Genomic DNA, 27,034 nt, shown 5'->3' with positions numbered 1-27,034 from the left:
ATCTCCAGCCATCTCCTGTTCACTTCTGCACCCCAGCCGAACCAGCTCCCTTGTGTCGCCAGGGCTGGGTGCATGCACCCGTAGCCGCAGCAGGGCCGTCGCCTGTTACCGGCACTGGCGCCCCCCAGAAAGGAGCTGGGCACAGAGGTGCCAGTTAAGCCACACAGGAAAGCGCCACCCTGCTAATCGCTGTGGGGCAGGGGAGGGGGAGAAAGGGCCAAAATCCCAGCGGATTCCAAGCCCCACGGTGAACCCTCCTTCCAGGCCGTGCGTTGGTACGTTGGCTCCTGCCCTCTGGGGCATCGTACCCAGGGACCGTTTTGTTCTCAGCCACACCCTAACAGTCTGGCAACGCCAATCCCTGCACGGGGGCCCTGTAAATGCCAGATCCCCTTCCCCCTCCCCCGACTGCAGGTCAGGGGTGCTGACTGGGTCTGACGGGGGCCGGCTGGGATTCACGATGTCGCAGTCACTGTGATTGTGATATTGACCGGAGGGTCGTCAGCGGCGAGATCTGGAGCTGGGGGAGCCTCCTGGGTGGATGCAGGGGGCTCTGGGTGACACTCTGCAAAAGGGAGAGACACACAGCAAATCACTGAGAGCTGGGAGCTCCAGACAGCTAACGGCCCCAGGTGAGCACCATAAGCACACCAGGGTCCTCCAGGAACACCCCGAGCACACCCTAACTGCCCCCACCTCCCACACAGTAGGCCTGCGCACGACTGCCATAACCAAGGGCGATAAACCCTCATGCTCCAGGGCACAAGCCAGTCAGTCATTTGCAGGGTCAGGAAGAAAGGTCAGGACAGATTATTACACAGCTGGCACATTCTGCCGCCTCTGATCGCGGCCAGCCAAAGCCACGCACCAGATGCGACGGCTGACGATTTACGTGGCAGGCTGCACCTTAGGCAGGCTTACCCTCAAACGCAGGCTAGCTTATGTGCTTAGCTGGGCCCTCTCACTGTCGTATCACTGCACTTGCGCCCCAGTTACCTGCTGATGCCTCCCCGGCCGGGGGGGATGTGGGGGATATGCCCCCAAGCTCCCCGCCCGTCTCAGCCTCTGCCACACCAGCGGCCGTCTCAGCATCTTCCGGAGTGCTGATCTGCTCGTGAGCCTCTGGGCCAGCCCTGGGGACAAGGGGGGGAAACGTGCCTGAAACCGTTCCTCACAGACCGCCCAGCAGGCGCCAGGGGTCCTGGGGGGAACGGCGCACAGAGCCGGGTGCTGGGGCGGGAGCCGTGACAGCGAGCTAGAGAGCCATGGAAATAAGCCCCCAGACGTGCGTGAAGGGAGCGTCTGGCCGGCAGAGGGGGGGTGGGGGGGGAGAGTCAAATTGAGCCGTGGGGAAGGAGGTGGGGGGGGTGGTGATGCCAAGGGAGCGGGGGCTGCCCTCGTGGCGCGCTGTTTGTCCATAGCTGTTTGTCTGGCCTGGCTTTTGGCTCTTGGGGGCAGGTCCGCTGATTTCAATAGAAGTTCGGAGCCTAAGCACCTCTGAGGATCTGGCCTGGAGCGCCCCGTCTCGGGCCCCTGGGGGTACAGCGCCGGGCCCCGAGCTCGCGGAGCTTCCCCCTGAGGCAGCGCGGGGATAAGAGGGGTGGTTGGCGGGGTGGACCCGGGAGGGTGGCCGGGGGAGGGCGGCTGCGGGGGGCGGGGGTCTGGTCGCAGGGCTCCCCAGGACACTTACATTCCGAAGAGCAGGTCGTGCAGCCCTGGGGAACAACACAAGGAGACAACATTGTCAGAGCCACTCCCGGCACTGGGCCTGACCTGGGGCTCAAACATGCCGGCATAAGGAGCGTGCTTAACCCGAGCCAGGCCCGGGGCAGTGGCAGGCCCTTCCTGCTGAGCAGCCTCAGAGGAAATGTTCACGCAAAGCCCTGTGCCAGCAGCCCAGCCGTCCCTGCCAGCAGCAGGGAAACCTTTGCGCTGGGCACGCCGGCCACAGGACGGGGAGGTTAATTCACTTTCACACCCATTGACATCGGCTCCTGCACCCGACACCCCAAACTGCAGAGAGTGTTGAGCCATTGGCTCAGGACCGCGGGCTCTCTGCCCTTCTGAGCAGCTCTCCGCTGGCACGCTGTCCGTCCCACTCCACCTCCGCCTGGCACGCTGTCCGTCCCAACCCACCTCCACCTGGCACACGGTCCGTCCCAACCCACCGCCACCTGGCACGCTGTCCGTCCCAACCCACCGCCGCCTGGCACGCTGTCCGTCCTACTCCACCTCCGCCTGGCACGCTGTGCATCCCAACCCACCTCCGCCTGGCACGCTGTCCGTCCCAACCCACCGCCGCCTGGCACGCTGTCCCTCCTACTCCACCGCCGCCTGGCACGCTGTCCGTCCCAACCCACCTCCGCCTGGCACGCTGTCCATCCCAACCCACCGCTGCCTGGCACGCTGTCCCTCCTACTCCACCGCCGCCTGGCACGCTGTCCGTCCTACTCCACCTCCGCCTGGCACGCTGTCCCTCCTACTCCACCACCGCCTGGCACGCTGTCCGTCCCAACCCACCTCCGCCTGGCACGCTGTCCCTCCTACTCCACCGCCGCCTGGCACGCTGTCCGTCCTACTCCACCTCCACCTGGCACGCTCTCCGTCCTACTCCACCACCGCCTGGCACGCTGTCCGTCCCAACCCACCTCCGTCTGGCACGCTGTCCGTCCCAACCCACCGCCGCCTGGCACGCTGTCCGTCCTACTCCACCTCCGCCTGGCACGCTGTCCGTCCCAACCCACCTCCGTCTGGCACGCTGTCCGTCCCAACCCACCGCCGCCTGGCACGCTGTCCGTCCCAGCCCACCTCTGCCTGGCACGCTGTCCGTCCTACTCCACCACCGCCTGGCACGCTGTCCGTCCCAACCCACCTCCGCCTGGCACGCTGTCCCTCCTACTCCACCTCTGCCTGGCACGCTGTCCGTCCCAACCCACCACCGCCTGGCACGCTGTCCGTCCCAACCCACCGCCTGGCACGCTGTCCCTCCCATCCCACCTCCACCTGGCACGCTGTCCGTCCTACTCCACCTCCGCCTGGCACACTGTCCGTCCCAACCCACCTCCGCCTGGCACGCTGTCCGTCCTACTCCACCTCCGCCTGGCACGCTGTCCGTCCCAACCCACCTCTGCCTGGCACGCTGTCCGTCCTACTCCACCTCCGCCTGGCACGCAGTCCGTCCCAACCCACCTCCGCCTGGCACGCTGTCCGTCCTACTCCACCTCTGCCTGGCACGCTGTCCGTCCCAACCCACCACCGCCTGGCACGCGGTCCGTCCCAACCCACCGCCTGGCACGCTGTCCCTCCCATCCCACCTCCGCCTGGCACGCTGTCCGTCCTACTCCACCTCCGCCTGGCACGCTGTCCGTCCCAACCCACCTCTGCCTGGCACGCTGTCCGTCCTACTCCACCTCCGCCTGGCACGCTGTCCGTCCCAACCCACCTCTGCCTGGCACGCTGTCCGTCTTACTCCACCTCCGCCTGGCACGCTGTCCGTCCCAACCCACCTCCGCCTGGCACGCTGTCCGTCCTACTCCACCTCCGCCTGGCACGCTGTCCGTCCCAACCCACCTCTGCCTGGCACGCTGTCCATCCCAACTGACCACCGCCTGGCACACTGTCCGTCCTACTCCACCTCTGCCTCCCAGTCGAAAGCATTCAGGGTGTATCTGTCCCTGCAGCACCGGGCACCATCGGCCGGTCCCAGTCTAGCTGTGTCTCGTGGGCATTCCCCATGTTCTAGCCCTGCGCTCTCCGCTGCACCCGCTTCCCCTGACCAGCACGGCCCCAGCGGCAGCGAGAAGGGGCCCCAGCCTTCCCCGCACTCACGTGGGTTGTTGTCCCGGTTCCGGACGATGTACTGAAATGCCAGCAGAGAGGCAACCGCCGCCACGACCATCCCGGCTCCTGCAGCGCCCACCACAGCGGGGTAGGCGTTGAAAGGGGGCTCGGCTGGAAGAGAGAGAGAGCAGGCCGGGTTCAGCACCACGTGGCCTGGGCTGGGGATCCCTGCACGAGGAGCCTGCTGGAAACAGGGACCTGCTCTCCAGGTGAGGGCCACACAGCCTCCTGTGCAGACCCCCTGGCCTCCCAGCTCTCACCCCACGTGTATCTCGGAGCAGCTCACAAGGGTTTGTTAAGACAGACACACGTGTCACTGAGCTCCCCTTGCACCTCCCACCAGGGCCCAAGGGAGGTGATGTACTGCTCCCACCAATCGCACTGTGCGCAGGAGATGCTGTGACCCTCATTGGACGGGGGGGAGACTAAACACACAGCGGCAAAGGGAGCTGCCCAAGGCCATGTAGCGAGTCAGCGGCAGAGCAGGGAATAGAACCCAGGTGTCCTGGACCCCAGGCCTGTGCTGTAACCACTGACACACGTTCTCTCCTGGGGTCAGGTCATTCCCACTCCAAATTGGGGCATTTAAACCCAAATATTTCCTCCTGCTGGAGCTCTGATCTGTAAGGGCCCAGCCCCGCCTCACTCGCAGTGTTTGGCTCCGACAGTGGGGGCCGGGGGCACAGCAAGCTGCTGCCCAGTTTCAGCAACAATTCGCTTACCCCAGGTTTAAAACACCACCGAGAGCAGCTCAGATCCGGGGCAGGCCCAGGGACAGAGTTGACGTGGCTAAGTGGCCACAAGCCCAGCCCAGCTGGCCACCTCTCTCCTAGCTGGCTGATGAGCTCAGCCCTGGTGGGAGGCTGCACCATGAAGCAGGGAGGGAAGGGGCAGAGGAGGGCTGCCGTGCAGAAGATGGATCTCTCTGTGGGCCAGATTCCACCTGGCGCAAGGTCAGGCCAGTGGCAGGCTCCCGGGGTGAACCAGGCCCACCAGCTGTGGGTAGGACTCAGAATCCACATGCTGAGTAAGGGGCTGCTCTGGCTTGTGGCCCCAGCCATGGAAAGGCCTCGGCCAGTGGCCCGGTGGGAGCCAGGTAGCAAGGTGCTTAGCACAGCCGTGGGGGGACGCGAGCACAGCAAAGGGAACCATCAGCAGAAAACGCAGGGGTGCGGCCATTGGCCCTGGCGCCTGCCACAGGAGGAAGATTTAGATTTTGGATGCAGTTCGTAAGCTCTGCCAGCATGGGCATTGCGTGAATCCCCCTTCGGGGAGGCAAGCCCCCCGGGGCCCCACCCCTTCTGCTAGAAGCCCCGCTGCTACCCCACCCCATCCGCCCCCTTCGTCCGCCAGAGCCCCAAGTCCCCCACCTATTCCCCCCTAGCTGGAGGAGTCCCAGCCAAACCGCCCTGAGCCCTGGGCCACCGGCCAAAACTGAGCCCCCGCTGGCTTTGGGGGAGAGGGAGAACGAGGGCGGAGCCTCGGGGGGAAGTGTGGGCGGGGCCATGGCCTGGGTTGGGGAGGCTTAGCCTCCCCTGGCCTATGATACCTGCCACCCATGTCCTCTGAGCTGGGACGATCTCTCTGTGCATGGCTGGGCCAGCGCTCAGCATTAAACAACCGCAACAGAAAACTTTTCACAGTTTGTACAATCCCATCTGAGCAGAGAAATTGGCCCCCATTTAACTGACCCACTGGATCAAATCTGGACACATACAGACGGGCAAGAAAATCCACCAATTTCTTCCTCGGTTTTTGTAGAAGGGTCACGTCTAGCGCTGGGAAGGAAGAAGGCACGGTCTGGAGCCTCATGGGACCTGAGTTCAATTCTCAAGTCAGATGCCCCCTGGTTAACTTGGGGCAAATTTCTTTTTCATTCTGCACTTTATCAACACCATCTAAGCTGGGCCATGGTTGTGCAGCGATCCCCCAGGGATAGCCAGTGTGCCCAGCGCTGAAGTGGTCAGGACCCCTGGGTTTTATTCCCAGCTCTGCTACTGAATAGAGGTGTGACCCAGACTTCCAGTCCCTTTGCCAGTCTGTGCCTCGGTTTCCCCATCTGTGCAATGACACTTACCTGCCTGGCAGGGGTGTTGTGCGGTTTAATGTTCAGAAAGTGTTTTGAGTCCCTCCCACGAAAGGCAGCAGAGAAGGCCCAAACACCCTGGTTTTTCCATGTCCATGGCTTCCGTCTCGCCCCTGCTCACACCAGCTGCCTCTAGCGACATCGGTGAAGACCAGTGCTCAGCTAGTGTCCACTAGCGACACCACTTGGGGAGCCGTTCAGAGAAACGCTCTTGAAACAGGGCATGGCGGGGCTCCATGTCTAGTCCCTAAAGATGCTCGGTGCCCAGGGAAAAACGGGGTTTGCTGACATCCCTGCAGACTCAGCCGGGGATCTGAGTTCGCCCCTTCTCATGCGTCAGCCTCTGTTTTGGAGGTTCTGCAGGCCACATTCTGACCTCAGCAAGGCCCCGGCACCCTGGCTGGCTGCACATCTCAACCAGTCGGGACATAACGCAGGGTCCTGTGCATGCTGCCCAGGACGGAACAGCTGCCTCTCCCGGTGCTGGGCTGGTTCTGCATGGCAGGGCGTTCAGGCCAAGCCAATTCAGCAGAGCTGTGCTCAGAGAGACAGGGACTGTCTTTTTGCTCTATGGCTGGTACATCATCTAGCACTACGGGGCGCGGTCCATGACTGGGGCTCCTAGGTGCTATGGCAGAATAAATAATCAGCTGTTTGGGTCTTATTTTGGTCCCTAAAGTCAGCAGATCCAACTCTTGTGCAAACAGGGGGCAGATCTGGTTGAAAAGGTTTTGCTGAAACTTTTTAATTGACGAAAAATGGCTTCTCAGTGAAGATGGAAATCTTTTGGTGAAAATCCCCATTTTCATCAGAAATTGTAGGGCTCTAACTGAAAATGTCAATGCCAAACACTGAGACGTTTTTGGTTTTTTGATGACCCTCCCCCCCAAAAAAACAACCACCACCAAATGTTAAGGAAAAGTTCAATGAATACAAATGCTTTGTTTTTGTTGAAAAATTTTGCAGGGGAAAACTAATCTTTTCCCAGTCAGCAAAGAGAAGGGACCATTTTAGTCATTTTTCAGGGGAGAATCGCACTTTAAAGAGAAGTCATTTTCCAGGAATTTCGAGGGTATTTTAAGCCAGGCGTATAAATAATGAAGCCAAATTGGAGTAGCTTCCTCTGTGCAAATGTGACTCAGAGCATCCTCCCGTTGTATCCCCTATCAGAATGAATGCAGCGTGGAGTCAGGTGCGTCGCAGAGAGAGCACAGGTGAGTGAAACCAACCCGAATTGCGGCCAGGGCCCGGGCTGCTAACAGTGACAAGTAAACAAGTGAGCAGAGTGACTTCTTGGGGCTGTGCAGTGACATCTGGAGCGAGAGGGTGGGGTGTGCTTCCCAGGGAAGGATAATCGTCTGCAGGAAACCATGCAATTAGGATAACGAGATGATGGGGAACAGAAGTGACAATCACACTGAAGTCATCAGAGAAGGGGTCCCTTCCAGACCACACTGCACAGCACCACAAGGAATCTACACCCACTCCTGGCGACTCATGCATCAGGGTCAGCGGAGGGGACTCAGCAGCTGGGCCATGCAGGAGGCAAACAGACAGGCAGGGACTGCAAAAGGAGGCACCGAGGGACCCCGGAAGAGGCACGGGGAGAAGAAGGAGCAGCAGGGGTTCGTTCTGGTCATGCTGACACCATTTCAGACCTAGCACCCTCTTTCCCTGGGCCTCTTGTTATCCTAGAAAGGAGACAGGCAGACAGGTACTGAGTTTCACAAGAGCTGAACCAAACTTCACGAGTCGGAGAGGAAATTCTGAGATTTCCCTGCACCATCACTCCGGCAGGTCATCAGCACTTGTGCAATGAAATCCCACGCTAGCAGCATTGCATCATCAGGCCTAACTCTCACTGGCTGATCACACGCGCAGGGCGGGTCCTGTTGCTAGAGCAGCTCCTTGCCATGTTAACCTTCTCATGGAGTCACTGTCAGGCCCCGGAGAGCCCTTTCTAACTACGCCCATGCAAGCTGCAGGGCAGTTCGGTGACTCCCAGCAGCTGTTACTCCTGCCCTGCAGGGCACTCAGGCCAAGCCAGCTCAGCAGAGCCATGCTCAAGAGAAACCCCCTCAGTCTCAATCCAGGACCAACCAGGGATGTCCGTGCTTCCAATCCCTCTTAATGCAGTTCTGAGGAAACGGGGTGTCAGGGAGGGACAGGGACTGGATTGCAGCAAAATGTGGCAGCTAACACCAAGGGGGGATGGGCTGATAATGTCCCACTGGTCCCACCTGCCACTCCAGGGAAATCTTTTGCTGGCACAGAAATGCCCCATGCACCAAATGGCACCAACAGATCCAGGGGGTGTTCATGGCCTCTGCTCATGAACCAGCCAGATGACAGCAGTTATTGGAGTCCCTCTCTGGTGGCTGGACTTGGGGTATCTGCACCCCATACGTTTCCAAGGGGGCCCAGTGGATAAGTCCTGTGGACATAATAGGGAGGAAAACTCTATCATCCCTTAGAAATTCCCCTACAGAATGCAAGAGAAGGTGAAGCCTAGAGCAGTGATAGTCTTCCTCAAGCCCCATAGGGAGGCTCAATAAGCTTATAGAAAGGATGGCATTTTCCATTAAATTCCATATGACTTTTCCATAAGGAGTGACCGAACCGGGCCCCTCTCGCTCCATAGGCAGCAATTCCAGCAGGAGCCAGGCAGAGCTCATTTTGGCTGGAAGCTGCTCAGCTCTTTGGCTCGTGAGCACAGAGGAGGATGTTCTCCTCTAACTCGCAGCCACGTTCTAACAGAGAGGGCCAGGGTGGATTCAGACCTGATTGAAACTGCCAAGGCCAGAGCTCCCCACTAACGCACAGGAAGTAAGGGTGGGAATGGCCCATGGCCCAGTGCAAGCACTCCACCTGCAGTCACAGGAGATGGGCCATGGGGGTATACAGAGCTGACTCCCTGCTCCACAAGAAGCACCAGGGGCGAGATCCCTCGGGTCCCACTCTGATCTCACATACACCAGTGTGACACTGGTGTAACTCCAGGAAGTTAGGTGGAATACTTCTGATCGACCATGAGTGAGAACAGAATCAGGCCCAGTAGCTGTAAAGGAGATGTGACCTGCTCTGTTTGCCTCAGTGTGTTAACTCTGAAACCTAATGCTTACAGGTCACTGCTCATCGGTTTATGAAAACGCACTCAGCTTCTCAGCAATTCTGGGATTATGATGCTGCGTGAAATCTGAGTACAATGCCGCACTTCTCCCCAGGCCCACAGCTGACCCCGGTCATGAATAAACAGACAAAGTGACTGCCAATGTTCCTCAATCCTGAACAACAGCACCCGCTGCTCTTCCACTCCTGGAATCCTCCGCACTACACTGCCGGTACCCTGCACGCCCAACTCACAACACCCTCTGCCACCCCAGTCCCGGGCCCTTGTCCCAGCCGTCGAGCAGGGTGCAGCATTCAAGTTCTGTGAGCAGTTTTGTTCAGCTCCACTACAAACACTTGAAACATTCCCTGCACGGTGTGGCAATGCTGGTTGGTCTTCCAGCACACCATCCCCTGCACCCCGATACAAGACACCATCCCCCACACCCCGATACAAGACACCATCCCCCACACCCCAGTACAATTACACCATTCCCTACATCATAATACACCATCCCCTGCACCCCGATACAAGACACCATCCCCCGCACCCTGATACAAGACACCATCCCCTGCACCCCGATACAAGACACCATCCCCCACACCCCAGTACAATTACACCATCCCCTACATCATAATACACCATCCCCTGCACCCCGATACAAGACACCATCCCCCACACCCCAGTACAATTACACCATTCCCTACATCATAATACACCATCCCCTGCACCCCGATACAAGACACCATCCCCTGCACCCCGATACAATTACACCATCCCCTACATCATAATACACCATCCCCTGCACCCCGATACAAGACACCATCCCCTACATCATAATACACCATCCCCTGCACCCCGATACAAGACACCATCCCCTGCACCCCGATACAGTGCTATCCCCCACACCCCAGTACAATTACACCATCCCTTACATCATAATACACCATCCCCTACACCCCAATGCAATCACACCGTCCCCGAGAGCCCAGTACAATCACACCATCCCCTACACCCCAATACAAAACAGTCACCTACACCCCAACACAATGACAACATCCCCTACACCCCGATACAGTTATAACATCCACTACACCCCAGTGCAATCACACCAATCTATATCCCCACAATCCAGCTGTGCTAAGGACCTACTTCCTCACCCCTGGCCCAGCCTTGCTTGTGGGGAGCTGTCCAGCCTTGCCAGCTCCACACAGCCCTGTCCTGCTTGCTGTGGTTCACACCCAGGGAGGGACATGGCCCTGGGAGCCGTCTGCTTTCCAGGTCCTTCATCCCAAAGTGACAAAAATCCTAAAGGGGCTGGTTGAATAAATGGAGCTGGGAAGCTAATCCTGCCCGGTCCTACCTGTCGAGCTGGAACAGAACCGAGATACACCCACCGTTCTCTACAGCCCGGCATCCCCCCCACACTTCATCCACACCCCAACAGACCCCCCTCACCTCCCCACAGGCCCAGCCGTGGGAGAGGGGGTGGGGTTCTGGACATGTGGGCGGTGGACAGCCGCTGCAGTAGGGGATACTCCACTCCAGCCCCCAGAGTGGAGCCCAGCCGGAGTCTGGGGCCTAGTCACTTCACCTGGGGTCTTCCCCTCGGACGGGTGCCCGGTGGTGCGGTGGTTGACAGCCAGGATGCGGAAGGCGTACACGACTGCCGGGGCCAGGCCGCCCACCCTGTGGTCCCGCACGTCAGGTTCTATGTCACTGGCCACCGTCTCCCAGGCCCGGGCTGCCGACCGGGACGGGCCCAGCGAGGATTTCTTTGCTTCTTGCCTTTGGACGACGAAGCCGGTCAGGTTCCCCGAGCCCTGCGTCACCCACTCCAGCTGCACCTCGGTGCGCTGCCGGGTGTACATCAGCTTGCTGATCGTCACGTTGGGGGGCGTCGGGTACTCTGCAGGGGGTAGGGAGCGTGTCAGCGGTGCACCCAGAGAGACAACCTCACACACACCCCTGACTCCGTGCTGCTCTCACACCCCCCCCGGCACACCCCCATCCCCTGTACACCTCACACAGACACCTGCGCATCACACACCTGCACATCAGCTTTCACACACATTCTCACGCACAGGCTCCTTCCCTTCCTCTCTCGTTCCATTCAGGGTGTAACTGGCCAGTCAGGTAATCAAAGGCTGCACCTGCCTCCCCCACTTGGAGCGAAACCTGCCCCAGCCCAGTCCCCGGACCCTGGGGTTTCCCAGAGTCCCACATGACCTCACTCAGTGCTGTAGAAACCAAGGGGGGGAATGAAACAGGAACCCCTGGGAGTTCACCTCATGGTCTCTGGGGAGCCCAGGGCTGCATAATGTGTTAGTCCAACCTTCTGAAGTAAATAGGATGAAATTCTATAAGGACAAATGCAAAGTGCGCCATTTAAGAAGGAACAATCGGTCGCACACGTACAAAATGGGAAATGACGACCAAGGAAGGAGTACTGCGGAAAGGGATCTGGGGGTCATTGTGGACCACAAGCTTAATACGGTATGAGTCAACAGTGTAACGCTGTTGCAAAAAAAGCAAACATCATTCTGGGATGTGTCAGCAGGAGTGTTGTAAGCAAGACACAAGAAGTAATTCTTCCCCTCTACTCTGCGCTGATTAGACCTCAGCTGGAGTATTGTGTCCAGTTCTGGGGGCCACATTTCGGGAAAGATGTGGACACACTGGAGAGAGTCCAGCGAAGAGCAACAAAAATGATGAAAGGTCTAGAAAACATGACATATGAGGAAAGACTGAAAGAAGTGGGTTTGTTTAGTCTGGAGCAGAGAAGACTGAGAGGGGACATAATAATAGTTTTCAAGTACATAAAAGTTTGTTACAAGGAGGAGGGAGAAAACTTGTCCTCCTTAATCTCTGAGGAGAAGACAAGAAGCAAGAGGCTTAAATTGCAGCAAGGGCAGTTTAGGTTGGACATTAGGAAAAATTTCCTGTCAGGGTAGCTAAGTGCTGGAATAAATTGCCCAGGGAGGTGGAGGAATCTCCATCATTGGAGGCTTTTAAGAACAGGTTGGAAAAACTCCTGTCAGGGATGGACTAGATAATACGTAGTCCTGTGTGACAAAGTGGGATTGTTCTTAATGTTTCCTCTGAATAGTGTGGGGGTGCCTCAATTTCCCCTATGCAGTTCTTAAGTATCTAGGGGGTGGGATAAGGGTGTATGATCATTGCAGAGCCCTAGAGGGCAGGTGTGTGCAGGGGTCTGCACACAGAGAATGGCTGACACCCTGTTTCCTGGCCACTGATGGCCTGGGCCCTTCCTCCCTGCAAGGTGAGAGCTAAAGGGTTGGAGAACAAAGGAATCCGGTGACCTCCTGGCCTGGGAAAGGGGAAAGCCCAGAGGAGGAGGGGCTGGAGAGAGTTTCAGTTTGGGGCTAGCTGGGACATGGAGTGAAGTGCAGACATGGTTGTCTGGCTCACTGCCCCCCAAAATGGACCCAGCTGAGGGGTCCTGTTCTCTGCACCTGCAAGCTCAGTTTTAGACCATGTTCCTGTCGTCTAATAAACCTTCTGTTTTACTGGCTGGCTGAGAGTCACGTCTGACTGCGAAGTTGGGGCGCAGGACCCTCTGGCCCCCCCAGGAGCCCGCCTGGGCGGACTCGCTGTGGGAAGCGCACAGAGGGGCAGAGGAGGCTGAATGCTCCGAGGTCAGACCCAGGAAGGTGGAAGCCGGGTGAGCTGTGTGTCCTGCAGACAGGCTGCTCCCAGAGAGGAGACTACCCCAGAGTCCTGCCTGGCTTCCTGGAGAGCAGTTCCAGAGCATCACCCAGGGACTCCGTGACATCCTGCCTCAGTGCAAGGGCTGGTCTGGATGATCTTCCTCCCATCCCACCATTGCTATGCTTCTACCAATCAGCATTCAAAACATGCCCATGACTAAACCCAGCTGGAACAGAACCTCCTGTCCACACACTCCCCAGCAGATCCCTACCCTCTTCTTCACCCCTGACCCACACCTTTCCACCACTTCCCTTCCCTCCACACACCATGTGGGCCCCACCAAACTCCCTACCCACTTCCCCTCCCCCCCACCCTCCCGGTGGACCCCATCAGACCCCTCCATCCATTTCCCCTCCCCTAGCCCTTGCTATGGGGGCCCCAGACCTCCCCATCCACTTCTCCTTCTGCCTCCGTACCCCATGGCCCCCCAGACCCTCCCATCCACTTCTCCTTCCCAGCACACGCCTATCTGCTTCCTTCTAAACTCTGCCAAGCCCCCCGTTGGCCCCCCCGTCCCTGTATGGATCCCATGAGCACCCGCCCTGCCCCGCCATACTCTTCACACGGAGCCTGATGGGGACGGTGGCGTTGCCCACGGCGTTCACGGCCACGCAGTGGTAGGTGCCGCTGTCCCTCATCCACTCGGTGTCCCGGATGGTCAGGTTGAACCAGGCGTCACCCGGCTGCAGCCTGTACCTCGCAGCGTCCGGCCGGATCACCTGGTGCTTGTTGTTGAACCAGAAAACTTCGGAGCCCAGGTGGGGGCCCTGCAGCGCGCAGGCCAGCCGGACCTCGCCGCCCTCGAACAGCGACACCTCCGTGCGCTCGGCCGCCAGCTTGGGAACGTCTGTCCGGAGAGAGAGACGGGGGACACTGCAGCGAGAGCAGCGCCCGGGGCAGGGCACCTCACTCTCAGCAGAGCAGGAGTCTGCCCCGTCAGCCCTGCAGGGAGCCCGGGGAGGGGAGCCGGGGTCTGTCCCGTGAGCCCTGCAGGGAGCCCGGGGAGGGGAGCCGGGGTCTGCCCCGTCAGCCCTGCAGGGGGCCCGGGGAGGGGAGCCGGGGTCTGTCCCGTGAGCCCTGCAGGGAGCCCGGGGAGGGGAGCCGGGGTCTGCCCCGTCAGCCCTGCAGGGAGCCCGGGGAGGGGAGCCGGGGTCTGTCCCGTGAGCCCTGCAGGGAGCCCGGGGAGGGGAGCCGGGGTCTGCCCCGTCAGCCCTGCAGGGAGCCCGGGGAGGGGAGCCGGGGTCTGCCCCGTCAGCCCTGCAGGGAGCCCGGGGGTCTGCCCCGTGAGCCCTGCAGGGAGCCCGGGGAGGGGAGCCGGGGTCTGCCCCGCGAGCCCTGCAGGGAGCCCGGGGAGGGGAGCCGGGGTCTGCCCCGTCAGCCCTGCAGGGAGCCCGGGGAGGGGAGCCGGGATCTGCCCCGTGAGCCCTGCAGGGAGCCCGGGGAGGGGAGCTGGGATCTGCCCCGTGAGCCCTGCAGGGAGCCCAGGGAGGGGAGGCGGGATCTGCCCCGTGAGCCCTGCAGGGAGCCCGGGGAGGGGAGGCGGGGTCTGCCCCGTGAACCCTCCAGGGAGCCCGGGGAGGGGAGACGGGGTCTGTCACCATGAGCCCTGCAGGGCGGCCCAGCCCAGGGTGGGGAGCCAGGGTCTATTCCAGCTCATGCATGATCACCAGGATTGGTAACTAATTTGCAGTTCCAGTGCAGGGCCAAATTCTGCCCTCCACAACCCCTGGGCACCCCTGGTGATGACGGGGGGGAGGGGGGAAACGGGACTCCACTAGGGTTGCCAAATGTCTGATTTCAGAAAACCAAACATCCTTGCCCCACCCCTGCCTGAGGCTCCGCCCCTTCTCCAAGGCCCCGCCCCCACTCTCTCCATTCACCCTCGCTCTCCCCCACCCTTGTTCACTTGCTCATTTTCACTGGGCTGGGGCAGGGGCCTTGGAGGGGTATGGGATGCAGGAGGGGGCTCTGGGCTGGGGGGATGGGGCAAGGGGTTCAGAGTGTGAGGGGCTGGGGGCTTCGGGCTGGGGCAGGGGGTTGGGGTGCAGGAGGGGGTGAGGGCTCCGGCTGGCAGTGTGAGCTCTGGGGTGGTGCCAGAAATGAGGGATTCAGAGTGTGGGAGGGGGCTCTGGACTGGAGCAGGGGGTTGGGGTGCAGGGGGGTGATGGCTCTGGCTGAGGGTACAGGCTCCAGGCTGGGGATGAAGGGTTTGGGGTGCAGAAGGGGGCTCCAGGCTGGGGGTGGGGCTGAGGGGTTCAGAATGTGGGAGGGGGTGTGGGGTATGAGCTCCAGGAGGGAGTTTGGGTGCGGAAGGGGGCTCAGGGCTGGGGCAGGCTGGTGGGGTGCGGGAGGGGGTTCGGGGTGCAGGCTCTGGGCAGCGCTTACCACAGGCCACTCCTGGGAAGCTGTCTGCATGTCCCTATGGCCCCTTGGTGGAGATGTGGCTAGGCGGCTCTCTGCACTGCCCTCACCTGCAGGCCCTGCCCCCACAGCTCCCATTGGCCATGGTTCCTGGCCAATGGGATCTGCAGCACCAGCACTCGGGGTGGGGGCAGCATGTGGACTCCCCCATGGCCACGCCTCTGCCTAGGAGCCGGAGAGAAATGCCAGCCGCTTCCGGGAGCCGTGCAGAGCCAGGGCAGGCAGGGAGCCTGCCTTAGCCCTGCTGCACCACGGACCAGACTTTTAACGGCCAGGTCAGCTGTGCTGACAGGAGCCACCAGAGTCCCGTTGAAAACCAGACACCTGGCAACCCTAGACAGCACAGGTGTCACTGAAGGCAGAGTGAGGCCTACTGGCCCCTTGCTCTGGGCGCTGACGTGTGAGGAACGCTTTGGGCTGCAAACCGAGTGCTCTGAGTCAGGAATCCCCAAGACGACTGCCGTGGGAGCCCACGAGGCCGTTCGTACATGCACACAGACCACCGGCCGGGGCCGCCTCCCCTAGCATTCGCACTGAGTGCGCCTGTCATCGGGGCACAGTTCCCCCATCTGCCAGCTCACGAAGCCTTGTCCCTGAACCCGCCTCAGCCCCCTGCCCTGCCTCTTGGGGTGGAGCAGCGGTAGGGGGAAGCAAGAGCTCAGGAGCGGACCCCATTCTCCCAGGAGGGGTGAGGGGGAGCAGAGAGGGCCCAGCAGCTCAGGGCAGCTCTGTCCCTTCATCCCCCTTCCCTCCCCGTGAGCAATAGGACAACTCCTCTGCCCCTGCCTTCTTCCCCTTCAGCATCTGGGCTGGGAGGGGGCACCGGGGACTCGTTGCAGCCTCCGCCAGGCCTGGGGAGGGGGCTAAAGAGCCCTTGGAGCTGCAGGAGGAGCAGAGTTGCGGCTGGGGGTGAGGGGGGAGGAACGAGGGAGGCAGTGAAGGGCAGGCGTGGCGCCCGGTTCCTGCCTGGGGCTCTGACACACGCCTGGGGACGCTCTTCAGCCAGCTCTCCTCAAGAGCGTTCATGAGCCGGACCCAGCGTGGATTTTCCCTGTTTCTGGCCCGCACAGGGGTCAGTGGAGAAAAGGGCGAGACTCCACTCATCCCCACAGCCCCCAGGGTGGCTCAAAGCAACAGCCGCTTTGCCGTGAAGCTGTGGAATCTGCCTCTCGGTCAGGGTTCCAGGAACCGCGGAACTGGTGCCATGTCCCACCCGCGCTCCCCACACTTGCTCTGCCAGCAGTTTCACTGGCCCACGACCCGCTGCGGCCCCGCCGGATGGCAGCCGGCCTGCTTACCCAGCCGGACAAGGCACTCTGTGGCTCTGGCCTGCAGAGGGTGGGCTGCGATGCACGCGAACTCCTTGCCCCCGAGGGTGCTGTTGGCTTGCATGACGTAGATGTTGCTGGATGGTTTCAAGCCGCCCAGCACGCGGTTCCGCCAGTCTCGCCACCAGAGTGTGACGCGGGGCAGGCCTCCTGCCCAATCGCAGGACAGCATGAGGAACTCGTTCTGCTTCGTAGCCATGGCAGAGCAGGTGGGGCTCCCCACAGGGACCCCTGGGGGGCAGAGACAGCAGCATCTTAGAGACAAGCATCCCTGCCCACATCCAACCTGGTGGAGACGCTACACATCTCATCATGTGGGTCCCCCGGTCTCTGCTCTCCCCACATAAACTGGGAGGAATTGGGTGTTCCCAAATACCCCAAAGGGCACTTTCTGCCCCAGAACCTCTGACATACAAACGCTGGGCCTCATGCGGGAAACACCCCAGAGAATCAGCGCTCGCTGGCCCTGGGGGGGAGCTCCATGGAGTTTCATCAGTGTGAGCTAGAGGAGAATCAGGCCTAAAGCTGGGACAGTTGCCAAGACACCAAAGTCTCAGCCACAGATATGTGGGAAAGGAGTCTTAAAAACCCATGCCCAAGCAGGGAAGCTAAGGTACAGTCCCATAGGCTCTCCAGCCCGTTAGAGTTATCTCTACTGACGGACCAGACCAGGCCATGAAGGGACCATCCCTAACATTCCTCCACATCCCTGGAGATCTCCCTGTGCCTCCCTTGGGAGTCCTGAGTCCCCCGGGTGCTGGGCTAGCTTGCTGACCACAGCACCCTCTGGGGTTTGCACCACCTGTGTCTGCTTCCACGGGACCAGCACGGCCCGCCGAGCCCGTCATCTTTGTCAGGCACAAGCAACCCTGGGACATTTATGTCGTGACGCTGGGTTGGTTCATCGCGATGGGATGGGATGAGTGACATCATCCCTTTGGGCAAAGCCGTCAGCGGGACACGATGGGACCTGGCACCGCGGTGGGGTTTTGCGGGCCCTGGAAGTGATTTCATGGCCTCCAGGCACTTCACAAACAAGAGCGAAGTGGTTCTGGAATACAGGCGAGCCTGGGGAGTTAGTCTCGTGGCTGCACAGATTCCTGACGCCGCAGCCGTCTCGCCCTGTAGGACCAGTGTTTGCACTGGGGGCATCAGCACCTTATTCCTATTTCAGTTCTGGGAATGAAAGCCCGAGCAAGGCTAGCTCCTACACAAGTCACCTTCACTAGCCATGTCACACCGCTGCGGCCATGCAGTACCCACGTAGCTCCCTGTTGCCAGACGAATGGTGCCATCTACCCAGGGCCCCTGGAGCCCTGAATGTCCACTTGAGGCCTTCCAGTAAGCAGGGAGGAACTGCGCCCTTGTTTGGAGAGCTGCTTTCCACAGCGTCAGCCTTGTTTCTACCCGCCAGCTGGAGACTCCATCTCCACAAGCTGGCGTGGGCTCTCAGGGGGCAGAGCACAGGACCCGGCTGCCTTATGGAAGGGGCAGTGGTGTTTCCATTCCTGGGCGGCACTGAGGGGGCAGGTTGAGGGTACTTACATACAGTGGTGGTGCAGACAGCATCCTCTCTGAGCCCTGGGTGGGAGGCCAGGCAGGTGTACGAGCTGCCGTTCCGGATGTCCACCCCTCGCTGGATTCTGGTAGCATTGGAGTAGGATGCCACAGCGTCTGCTTCCTGGCCGGATCTCACCCACCACAGCTGCGCTGGGGGGAACCCACCAGGCCACAAACACTGCAGAGCAATGTCCCGGAAATTGGCAGCAGGGACTGGTGTGCAGCTGGGCTTCCCCTCGGGCAGATCTGTGCGTGGGGCAAAGATTGTATCAACAGCAAGAGGCGTTAGCAACACCGGGAAGAAGACAAGGCCTGCTGCCTGGGGCTGCCATGCGCAGGAGCTGCACTGGGGCCAGGGAGCCGGGGACCATGTGGCAGCTCTGCCTGTGTGGCTCTGTGGGCTCTTCCCGATGGGACCAGCTCCCTGGTGAAGCACTGTAGGAGCAATGGAGGGGAGCTGGGAGAGCACAGGGTGCTTGGCGGCCTGCAACGTGGGTTTGGATCACAAAGCCCAAGACGTGCTGGGCAGGCCCTGGCCACTGTCAGTGCTAAGGTGGTAACATGCGGAACAAGAGGCAGAAAGCAGCAAGCCGGGGACGGGACGGCGACCCAGTGACTCTGAGACTCTCTGGCGCCCCGGGGTCAGTCCGCAAGATGTCTCCCCCACTGTGCGGAGCCAGAGACATTTGGACACAGCGTGACCTGACACCGATTCTTCAGGCAGGTGCCAGCTTTGCAAGTGTCACAGTTTCAGTGCCAGTTGTTGCCTAGAGTCAACCCCTCCCCAGGCTGCCACAACCCTCCAGCACCCTCATGGCAAGCCTCTCCCTCGAGTGATGCTTTCCAGCTGCCAGAGTCCCCATGACCCGCCCTTCCAGCTCGCTGATCTGCCCAAATCCCCCTGCTCTCCTTGTGACAAGCCCCCAACCCACCTGCCTAAGATCCCCTCCAGCCCCCCATGACAGTTCCTCCATCCCAGCCTCCCTGGCTGCCAGCATCCCCCCGATCAATATCTTGGAACATGTCCAGTGGCCTCTCCCAGAAATCTAGCCCCTCGAATGGCTGGCTCTGCTTTGAAAGGGCTTGGAGGGCTTGACACCTGGACGAAATGAAGGGGGAGCAGGTGGATGTTCCCAGGATCAAAGCTACCGGCTCAGGGGCCTCAGGATTTAGCAGGGAATTCAGTTCGCTTACGCATTTCTGCTCCCCAGTCGCCGTCATCACTAGGCCTAGTGCCTCTCCCAGCGGCACACTCTCCGGGCCCTCATGCACCACAGCGTAGCAGACCAAAGCTGGAGATCCAAACCAAGTGGAACCATCCACACAGGTGTTTACTCGCCACAGCTGTCAGCAAACAGTCCCTCTTCATGATCCTCTACTCGACGACCTACCTCTGGATCATGCACAAGCCCCCTCTCTGCTCCCCCACAGTCCTGCCAGCCCAGCTGGAGGAGCCCGACTGGAAAGAACACAACAGCTGCCTTAGGCCACACACACCATCAGTCTCACAACGCTGCCCCCCTTCTGTCCCGAGGAGCTAAGCACTGAGCGATACCCGTCCTGTGGAAGGGGCTCTTCTGCTCTCACAGAGGATGGGTCCCTGCTTGGTCTGGATCATTCGGGACCAACGGAGGTAGAAACCTCTCCGGTCTTCTCACAAGACTTAAACTACCCACTCTCAAACTTGGAGAGCTCTTCCCTAGCTTCCTCGTACCTCTTCAGCTAACGGGCGACCATGAGAATCAAAGAAGGGAAGTAAGGGGGCGAAATGCAGAGGACAGAAGAGATGGGACCAGAAGGGGGATGCAGCTGCGCATGCCAGAGAGAGAGCATACCCACATGGCCGCGTGCCCAGCCATTGGGAAGGACGCACTTACAGTAGACAGTGAGGAGGATGGTGGTCTGAGTGCGCGTATTGAGGTGTGTGTTTTGGGCCAGGCAGGTGTAGGTGCCCGTCTGAGTCCGGGAGATCTTGGCTATCACGTACTTCTGGCCGGAGTAAATCTGGGAGCTGTTGTAAAACCAGATGTAGTGGCTGGGCGGGTTGGAAGGGGCCAGGCAGGTCAGGATCACGTCCTCCTGCTCATTAGCTGAGAAGCCATTCTGGTTAATAGCAAATGGCTCAACGTTGATCACGGGTTCATCAGGGCCATCTGCAGAATGAAGCAGGAGGTGGTTAGCGCCAGGCTGATGGCAGGAAGGGGAGGGTGACCGTCCGGTTCAGATGACCGTCCGGCAGCTGGATTGTTTATCTGAATCTTTTTGGTCCAGGAATAGGACGTGGGGCTCTGTAGCCCAGGAATGGCAGCGGGGTCTGCTCTGACCCCCAATGCTGGGGGCAGAGATGGGGTTATGACCCCAAAGTGGTTGCCAGCGGTTGTTTTCTGGGGGGATCATAAACTTATTTCCATTCCAAATCTTCGGTCCTTGTCAGACACTGGGGCAGCAGGGATGGTGCTTGGCCCACATACCCAGAGGTGCCTGGGAAGCCAGCACAAAGGATTCTGGGCTGGGCGGAAAAGAGTTTGGAAGCCCTGGTTATGTTCTCTGGAGTGGCTCTTTTGGGGCCCAGTGCTGGGAGGTGCTGAGCACCCCAGTTCCACCGGCCTTGGTAGGGGTTACGGGCACTCAGCAGCTGGCCGGATCGGGCCCTTGAGCGGGGCGTGTGACGGCAGAGCAGAGGGGCAGGACATGTTTGCTCCTGCCTACAAGTCACTTACAAATCACGTCAAGATACATCCTGTCGCTGGTCTGGCTGTTGACCTCGTTGTGGGCGGTGCAGGCGTACCAGCCCATGTGAGTCCGGTTAGCCGCCGTCAGGATCAGCAGCCCGCTGGCCGCTTCCGCGACAGCCACGGCACCCTCCCGGTTGGTGTGGCGGTGCCAGGAGTACCCGACGGGGGGCGTCCCCTCCTTCACCGCACACGTCATCGTCACCACCGTGCCTTCCACCGGCGTGGGGTCGGTCATCTGCAGGAAGGGCTTCGCAACGGGAACTAGGGGAGACCAAGCACACAGCTCAGATGTGATCTCACCCGCTGCAGCCTCTCGCGGTGCACTCTGCCCCGTTCCCCATCCAATCCATTCTGAACCGCCCCGTTCCAGCCCTCGCCCCACGTCCCCCAGGCTCTCCATCCAGCTGGCTCCAGTCCCATCTCACCCAAGCCATTCCTTTCATACTAATCCCTTCCATTATGACCTGCTCCGTTCTTTTCCAAGCCAGCCCTTGCGATTAGAATCTCGTCCGTTGCACTCCCAGGCGTGTGATTTTGATGCTGTGCCCTTCGGACCCATGCTAACGCATTGCTAGAGACAGAGGGAAGGTTCGAGAGAGACGTAAAGAGGAGGGGTCAGTCAGCCCCCCACGATGGAAGCTGCTCCCAATGCAGCATTGTCTGGGATGATCATTCAGCACAGATGGCCGCTCAGAGGGAGGTGGGACAGCAGGAGGGGGCTGGACAGTCCTGCAGAGACAGCTGAAGGGGGACAGGGTGGGGAGGAGGTCAGAGGGGCCGAGGAGCCATGAGTGGCTGGGGAAGGGGGCAGTGGGAGGTTGGCCAGGTGGGGGGGCGAGGGAAGAAGATTAAGGCTTCCCAGCAGCCCACTGGTTCTGAAGGATTGAACAGGAGGGCCGCGAGTCTCCAGGCCCTAGTGCTGATGAGCTGGGGCACGGGGGCAGGTGGGCCAGCGGCAGCATTCACCCTCCGAAGCCTGCTGGAGCCCAGGGTCTAGGGGGGAGCTACCCAGATGGTTCGTCACAGAGCCAGGAGAGGGGCAGGCCAGCTCCCAGCTCGAGTCAGCTGGCTGCCCTCCACAGAGATGGGGCTAGCAGGGCACTGGGACCTGACCAGGCATGCTGGGGAAGGAGAAGTACATGAAGAAGGCATTTCCTGGATCAGACCACGTCTTCCTTCCCTGGCCTGAGGGGGCAGCAGGGGTGGGAGGGCAGCTCTCCCTGGCCCCCCGCTCTGGGAATGGGGGAGAGCAATCCTCTCTCACCCTGCCCTGGCAAGATGCGTGCTGGGCCCCGGAGTGCTGTACCACCCTGGTGCTCCGTGGGATCTCGCTCTGACCGCTCGCCCCAGGGGGAGAACTGTACAGGGTCCGGCCAAGCCCCGTGACCCGGCTGCCGGGATCTGCGCAGCGCCAGGTACCAGAGCCATCCGCGGACTGAGCTGGTGCGCCATGGGGGAGAGCCGATGCCCACTGACGTCAATGAGAGCTCTGGGTCGGGGGAGCAGAGAGCTGGGTTTGGGGATAAATGCCCTGAGTTCTCCTTCTAACAAACATCCAGTGCCCCAGACCCAGCAGTAACTCTCCTGTCAATAGGGCAGCGCCCTAGCAACCATCCAAATCCTGGTTTCAACCTCCCTAGGGATATCTGGATCCGGGAATTAGTCTAGGCCCCTCCAGGCCTCGGATTCTCTGCTGCCTTGCACTTGGTGGAGCCATTTACAGTGGTGCCCAGCAAGAGCGAAGTGGATACAAAAGGCTCCCTGATCAGAATTCTCCACTCAGCCCAGGAGCAGCAGCCTGTCCCCACCGTGCACACATGTATCTGTGCTGGGGACACGCCTGCCCTAGGTGGGTCCGTTGGTGACTAACTCCGGTCGCCCCGCCAGGCACCACAGGAATCCAGTGGCTGGCTGCTATGCTGCCATCTCTCATGCTTTTATTATGAGCCTGATGATATTTGGTGTTTTTCTTAAAGCCCCAGCTCCTGGAGTCAGGTGATAACACAAGCTTCCCAGCTGGCATGAAAAAAAGCAAGTGGCTGCGGAGAAAAGTGCGTAAACGTGACCCAAGGCAGCCAAAAAGTCCCCCCCCCAAAGCCCCAAAATGTCCTCTTTTTTATAAATCTCAGGATTTTAAAGCCACTCTTGTGAATTTGGGGGGGCACCTGACTCAAGATTTTTGACCTCTTGGGGTTGGTGATGCCAAGACTAGTTTGGGCCTGGCCAGTGGACTCTCACCCCTTGGTTTCACAGAGGAGCAGTGTCCACCCCAGAGCCGTCAGCGCTGCCGGCTGGGGACCATTTGAGCGAGAGCGCTTGCTGTGTCTGTCTTGCTGGAGCCAGCCTCTGTCACTTGGCCCGGCTGCCTCAGAGGCAGCTGAACATGTGTCACTGCTCTTGGCTGCTGGAGGCTCTCTTTGATGCTGCACTTGATTGATTCTGTGCCCAGGGCAGATTGAAAACCTCTGCACGGTTCGGATCAGAGGGGCCCCGGGAGGAGGGAGCACCCCGCCCCCACCATTAAAATGTGAACCAACAGAGCCGGGTGTGGCCTCTGATTTTGGGTGCCCAACTCGACACTCCCATGGCCTGATTCTCGGAGCTGCTCAGCACACGCAATCCCAAATGGAGCTGGTAGGAGCTGCAGGGGCTCCTCTCTGCTGTAACGCCTGTAAGAGCTTGACAACCAGCTGAGACCACGGCCGGTCGTGCTAGCCGATATTGCCTCCTTTTTCTCCCCATCTATCTGTCTGTAGCCACCTGTCTCTCATCTTAGACTTAGATGGTAAGCTCTTTGGGGTGGGGACTGTCTTTCTGTTCTGTGTTTGTACAGCGCCTCGCACCATGGGGCTCTGGGTCATGAGCGGGGCTCCTTGGTGTCACCACAGCAATAAATAAGGGAAGCACCCCAAATCAGAGGCTAATATTGAACATGTTGGCTCTAACCGCCCCCCTGCCTCAGTTTCCCTATCTGTAAATGAGAATATTTATCCTTGCCCTCCTTACCAGGGCAAGGTCAGTTTACTGACACCTAAAGTGCTCTAGGGGGTACTCCCAGGGCAGGCATCAGACAAATGCCAGGTGTTAGAATTCCTAGAGCAGGTTGCTATTCTCAGGAAGTTTATTCAGAGCGTTTTCCCACCCCCTGATGAGTAAATAATCCCACAACGCTTGTTTTCTTTATCTGAGCGGCTCTACCAAGCAGACAATGAATTGTTCGCCAATTTGTCCCACCCATCAGTCAATGAATTATTAGCGAGTCATTTTCCCAGCTCTGCCTTGTCCCCATGTTTGTTTTCTCTCTGGAATTACAGACTCGGAAGCCCCAAATCTCTCCCTTTTTATATCTCCAGTGATCGTGGTAAGGACGTTAACAGCACCTGGCTCACATGGCTTTGATGTGAGCTGGAATAGACACCTGATGGGACTGAAATTCTTCGGCCTTTGATATACAGGAGGTCCAACTAGAGGATCTAATGAGTCCCTTCTGGCCTCAAACTCTCTGAATGAATCTATGAAATGTTCTGCCTTTCTGAGAGTCCCAGTTAGCTGCTAATACTGAAGAGAAAGCCAAGGGGCTTTGAGCCCTGGACAGATGACTGAGCTCTTCCATCGGCAGTGGAAGTGGCTGTCCGGCACTGAGCGACATTCTTTAGGAAGATAATCTCCCAGCAACCAAGAGGTATTTGCCAGTGGAGTGTACCCAACCCCACCCAGCAGAGTGCATGTGAACAGATACACTGCACGGGGAGGAGCTGAGAATGGCTGGGTGTCCCAGGAAATGTGGGATAAAAACACCCCTCACGGGTCCGGCAGAAAATCCCTGACAGTAACCCCCCTGGCAGGAATACTGGGATTCGGCCAGAATTCTGCAGCTCCACCCGCAGCTCCAGCTAGATTTCAAGAGGACTACGTGCACCCGCTTACATTGCTGAGCAGAACATCTGCTTTGCTTTGCACCAGCTGGTGTGATGATGCAGACTGTGACTGCGGCATGGCCGTGTAGGACACCATTCTGCTCAGCAGGGTGCCTGGGGATATTCCTCTCTCCCTGGCAGTCTCTAGCCAGGTGAGATCCAGGCACAGAGGGCACACAGAAGGCCAGGGCCCAGAGCTGAGAATGCCAATGCGCCCACAGATGTGTGCTGTTGTGGGTAAGGTCAGTAAGGCTGGGCAGACAGCGCTGCAGTCTCACTCATGCCCATCACACAACCCCGTGCCAAAGGGCTCTCTTCGGGCTGCTCTTGACCAAGGGGAATGTTGGCCATGCTACACAAGGCCTTGTAGCACAGGGTCCCCAGGAGAGGAGCCTCCAGAAGGAAGCAGAGGAAGTCCTGTTTTTGGAGACATTGAGCACTAAGCTCTTTGGGGCAAGGACTGCCTGTTTGTTCGGTGTTTGTACCGCACTTAACACAGCAGTGTCTGGTCCTAGGCATTTCCGCAATATAAGGACAGGCTGGGTTAGGCAACGGAGAACATATTGCCGGGGACATCTGGGGAGGGTGGAATAGCTGAGACCAAATGGGTCTCTTCCGTCTCCCATCATCTTTGCATCATTTCAGGGGCAGCTTCACCGGCAGGGATACGCGGGACAGACGAGTGGGGGTGCGCGGGCAGTGATTGGAGGAGATGGGTTGGGCATCGGGCCTCCTGGATTCTAGTCCCACCCTGCAACCTTGGGTGCAACCCACTTCCCCTCCCCCTGCCTCAGTTTGCCTGCTGCCATTGCGCCCCACTTCAGTGGGGTGGGTCTTTGAGGGTTGTAACAGGGCGCTCTAGAAGGGAGCACAGTAGGAGGGGGGAGGGATAGCTCAGGGGTTTGAGCATTGGCCTGCTAAACCCGGGGTTGTGAGTTCAATCCTTGAGGGGCCATTTAGAGATGGGGCAAAAATTGGGGATTGGTCCTGCTTTGAGCAGGGGTTTGGACTAGATGACCTCCTGAGGTCCCTTCCAACCCTATGATTCTATGACTGTGGTTTAGGGTTTGGGGACCCTGACTGGTGCCTCCGTATACTTGTTCAGACAGTCCCAGAGGTGACGCCGCCTCCAGGCTACCTACCCAGCACGACCAGCTCTATGTAGAAGTAGCCCACTTTGATCTCTCCATCCTCCTCGTACATCGCCTGGCACATGAAGTGCCCTTGGGCAGCCGTCTGCAGGTCGCTCACCTCCAGGGTGCCGTTCCTCAGGCTCACCTGCCCCAGGGCCGCAGACGCCTTCTCCACCTTGGACTCTATCCCGTTGCTGATGGCAACGGCCCTGGGCACCAGCGAGCCCAGCTTGGTGAAGCTCCAGAAAACCACCATGGGCGAGACCACGTCGCCACACGCCAGCTGCACGGAGCGGTGCCGCACCCCCCGCACTGCCTGCTCCTCGTACTTCGCATCGCCCGGGTGGAGTAGCTGAGCTGGGGTGAACGAGAGAGGAAGGATGGGCCAGTGGTTAGGGCGGCAGCCTGCAACTCGGGAGACTGGGGATCAGTTCTCTACTCCGGCACAGGCTCCCTGCGTGAGCCTTTCCCTTGGGCCAGTCAACTCAGCCTCTTGGTGCATCACTTCCCCTCTGCCCTGTGGGGATACAGCAGTGTCCTCCTCGTGGAGGGTTGTGAGGATGGATATGGGGATGGTTGGGAGGTGCTGGTAAGAGGCACTGAAGTCAGCATAAGAGAACAGTGCCCCCCAGAGCTCAAGGGAGTCGCCCCCAGCTTCAGCAGGGTTTCCCAAGGGACAGAATTTAAAACTTTGCCCTTAACACTCATGCTGTGTTCTCCTAGCAGGCGAGAGTCTGGAAACACACAGCGAGGGAAAAGGAAGGACCAAGGGCCAGATCCACAAAGGGAATTGGGGCCGCTGGCGTCCCAGAAATAGCCTATTTGACCCGGTGCAGTCACAGAGCGGCAGCCGGTGCTCCAGGCCCAGCCCTTCCATGTTTACACTTGGGGTGTGGGGGGGCATTCGGGGCTGGCCCTGCAGTCTGAAGTGCTCTGTGGATGCACAGCACAGGGGCAGCGGCACCCCCACCCACAAGCTGCATCCTGCCAGGGTGAGAGGGGAGCTCAGGCTACATGGTGAGACGGCCAAGCATGGGGGTGGTTCTGTGATGTGGGGTCCTGTCCCCTAGGAACTCCCCCAAGCTCAGCCTTTCACAGGGAATCTGTTCCAGGAAGTTGGCAGCCCCTCCAGCTAAGGACAGAGAGGAATCAATTTAACCGAGAGCGACGCGT

At 59.6% G+C, this 27,034-nt stretch overlaps 1 protein-coding gene across 1 annotated transcript; it reads right to left on the bottom strand.

Annotated features, from left to right (window-relative positions):
• Positions 1-455: 455 nt before the first annotated feature.
• On the bottom strand, positions 456-26,171 carry VSIG10L2 (V-set and immunoglobulin domain containing 10 like 2). The gene is made up of 11 exons (XM_074936615.1): positions 25,871-26,171; positions 20,797-21,072; positions 19,954-20,229; positions 18,062-18,322; positions 16,487-16,747; positions 13,324-13,614; positions 10,630-10,944; positions 3,829-3,951; positions 1,691-1,715; positions 997-1,133; positions 456-565 (listed from the first exon to the last, which is right to left on the bottom strand). The coding sequence occupies exons 1-11, from the start codon at positions 26,115-26,117 to the stop codon at positions 456-458; spliced, it is 2,322 nt and encodes a 773-aa protein (XP_074792716.1). The 5' UTR covers positions 26,118-26,171.
• Between the last annotated feature and the right edge of the window lie 863 nt (positions 26,172-27,034).

The sequence above is a fragment of the Natator depressus genome, chromosome 22, assembly GCF_965152275.1.
Source record: "Natator depressus isolate rNatDep1 chromosome 22, rNatDep2.hap1, whole genome shotgun sequence".
NCBI classification, from domain to species: domain Eukaryota; kingdom Metazoa; phylum Chordata; order Testudines; family Cheloniidae; genus Natator; species Natator depressus.
Note: the sequence above shows the minus strand (reverse complement) of the source record. Positions and strands in the feature narration are given on the sequence as shown.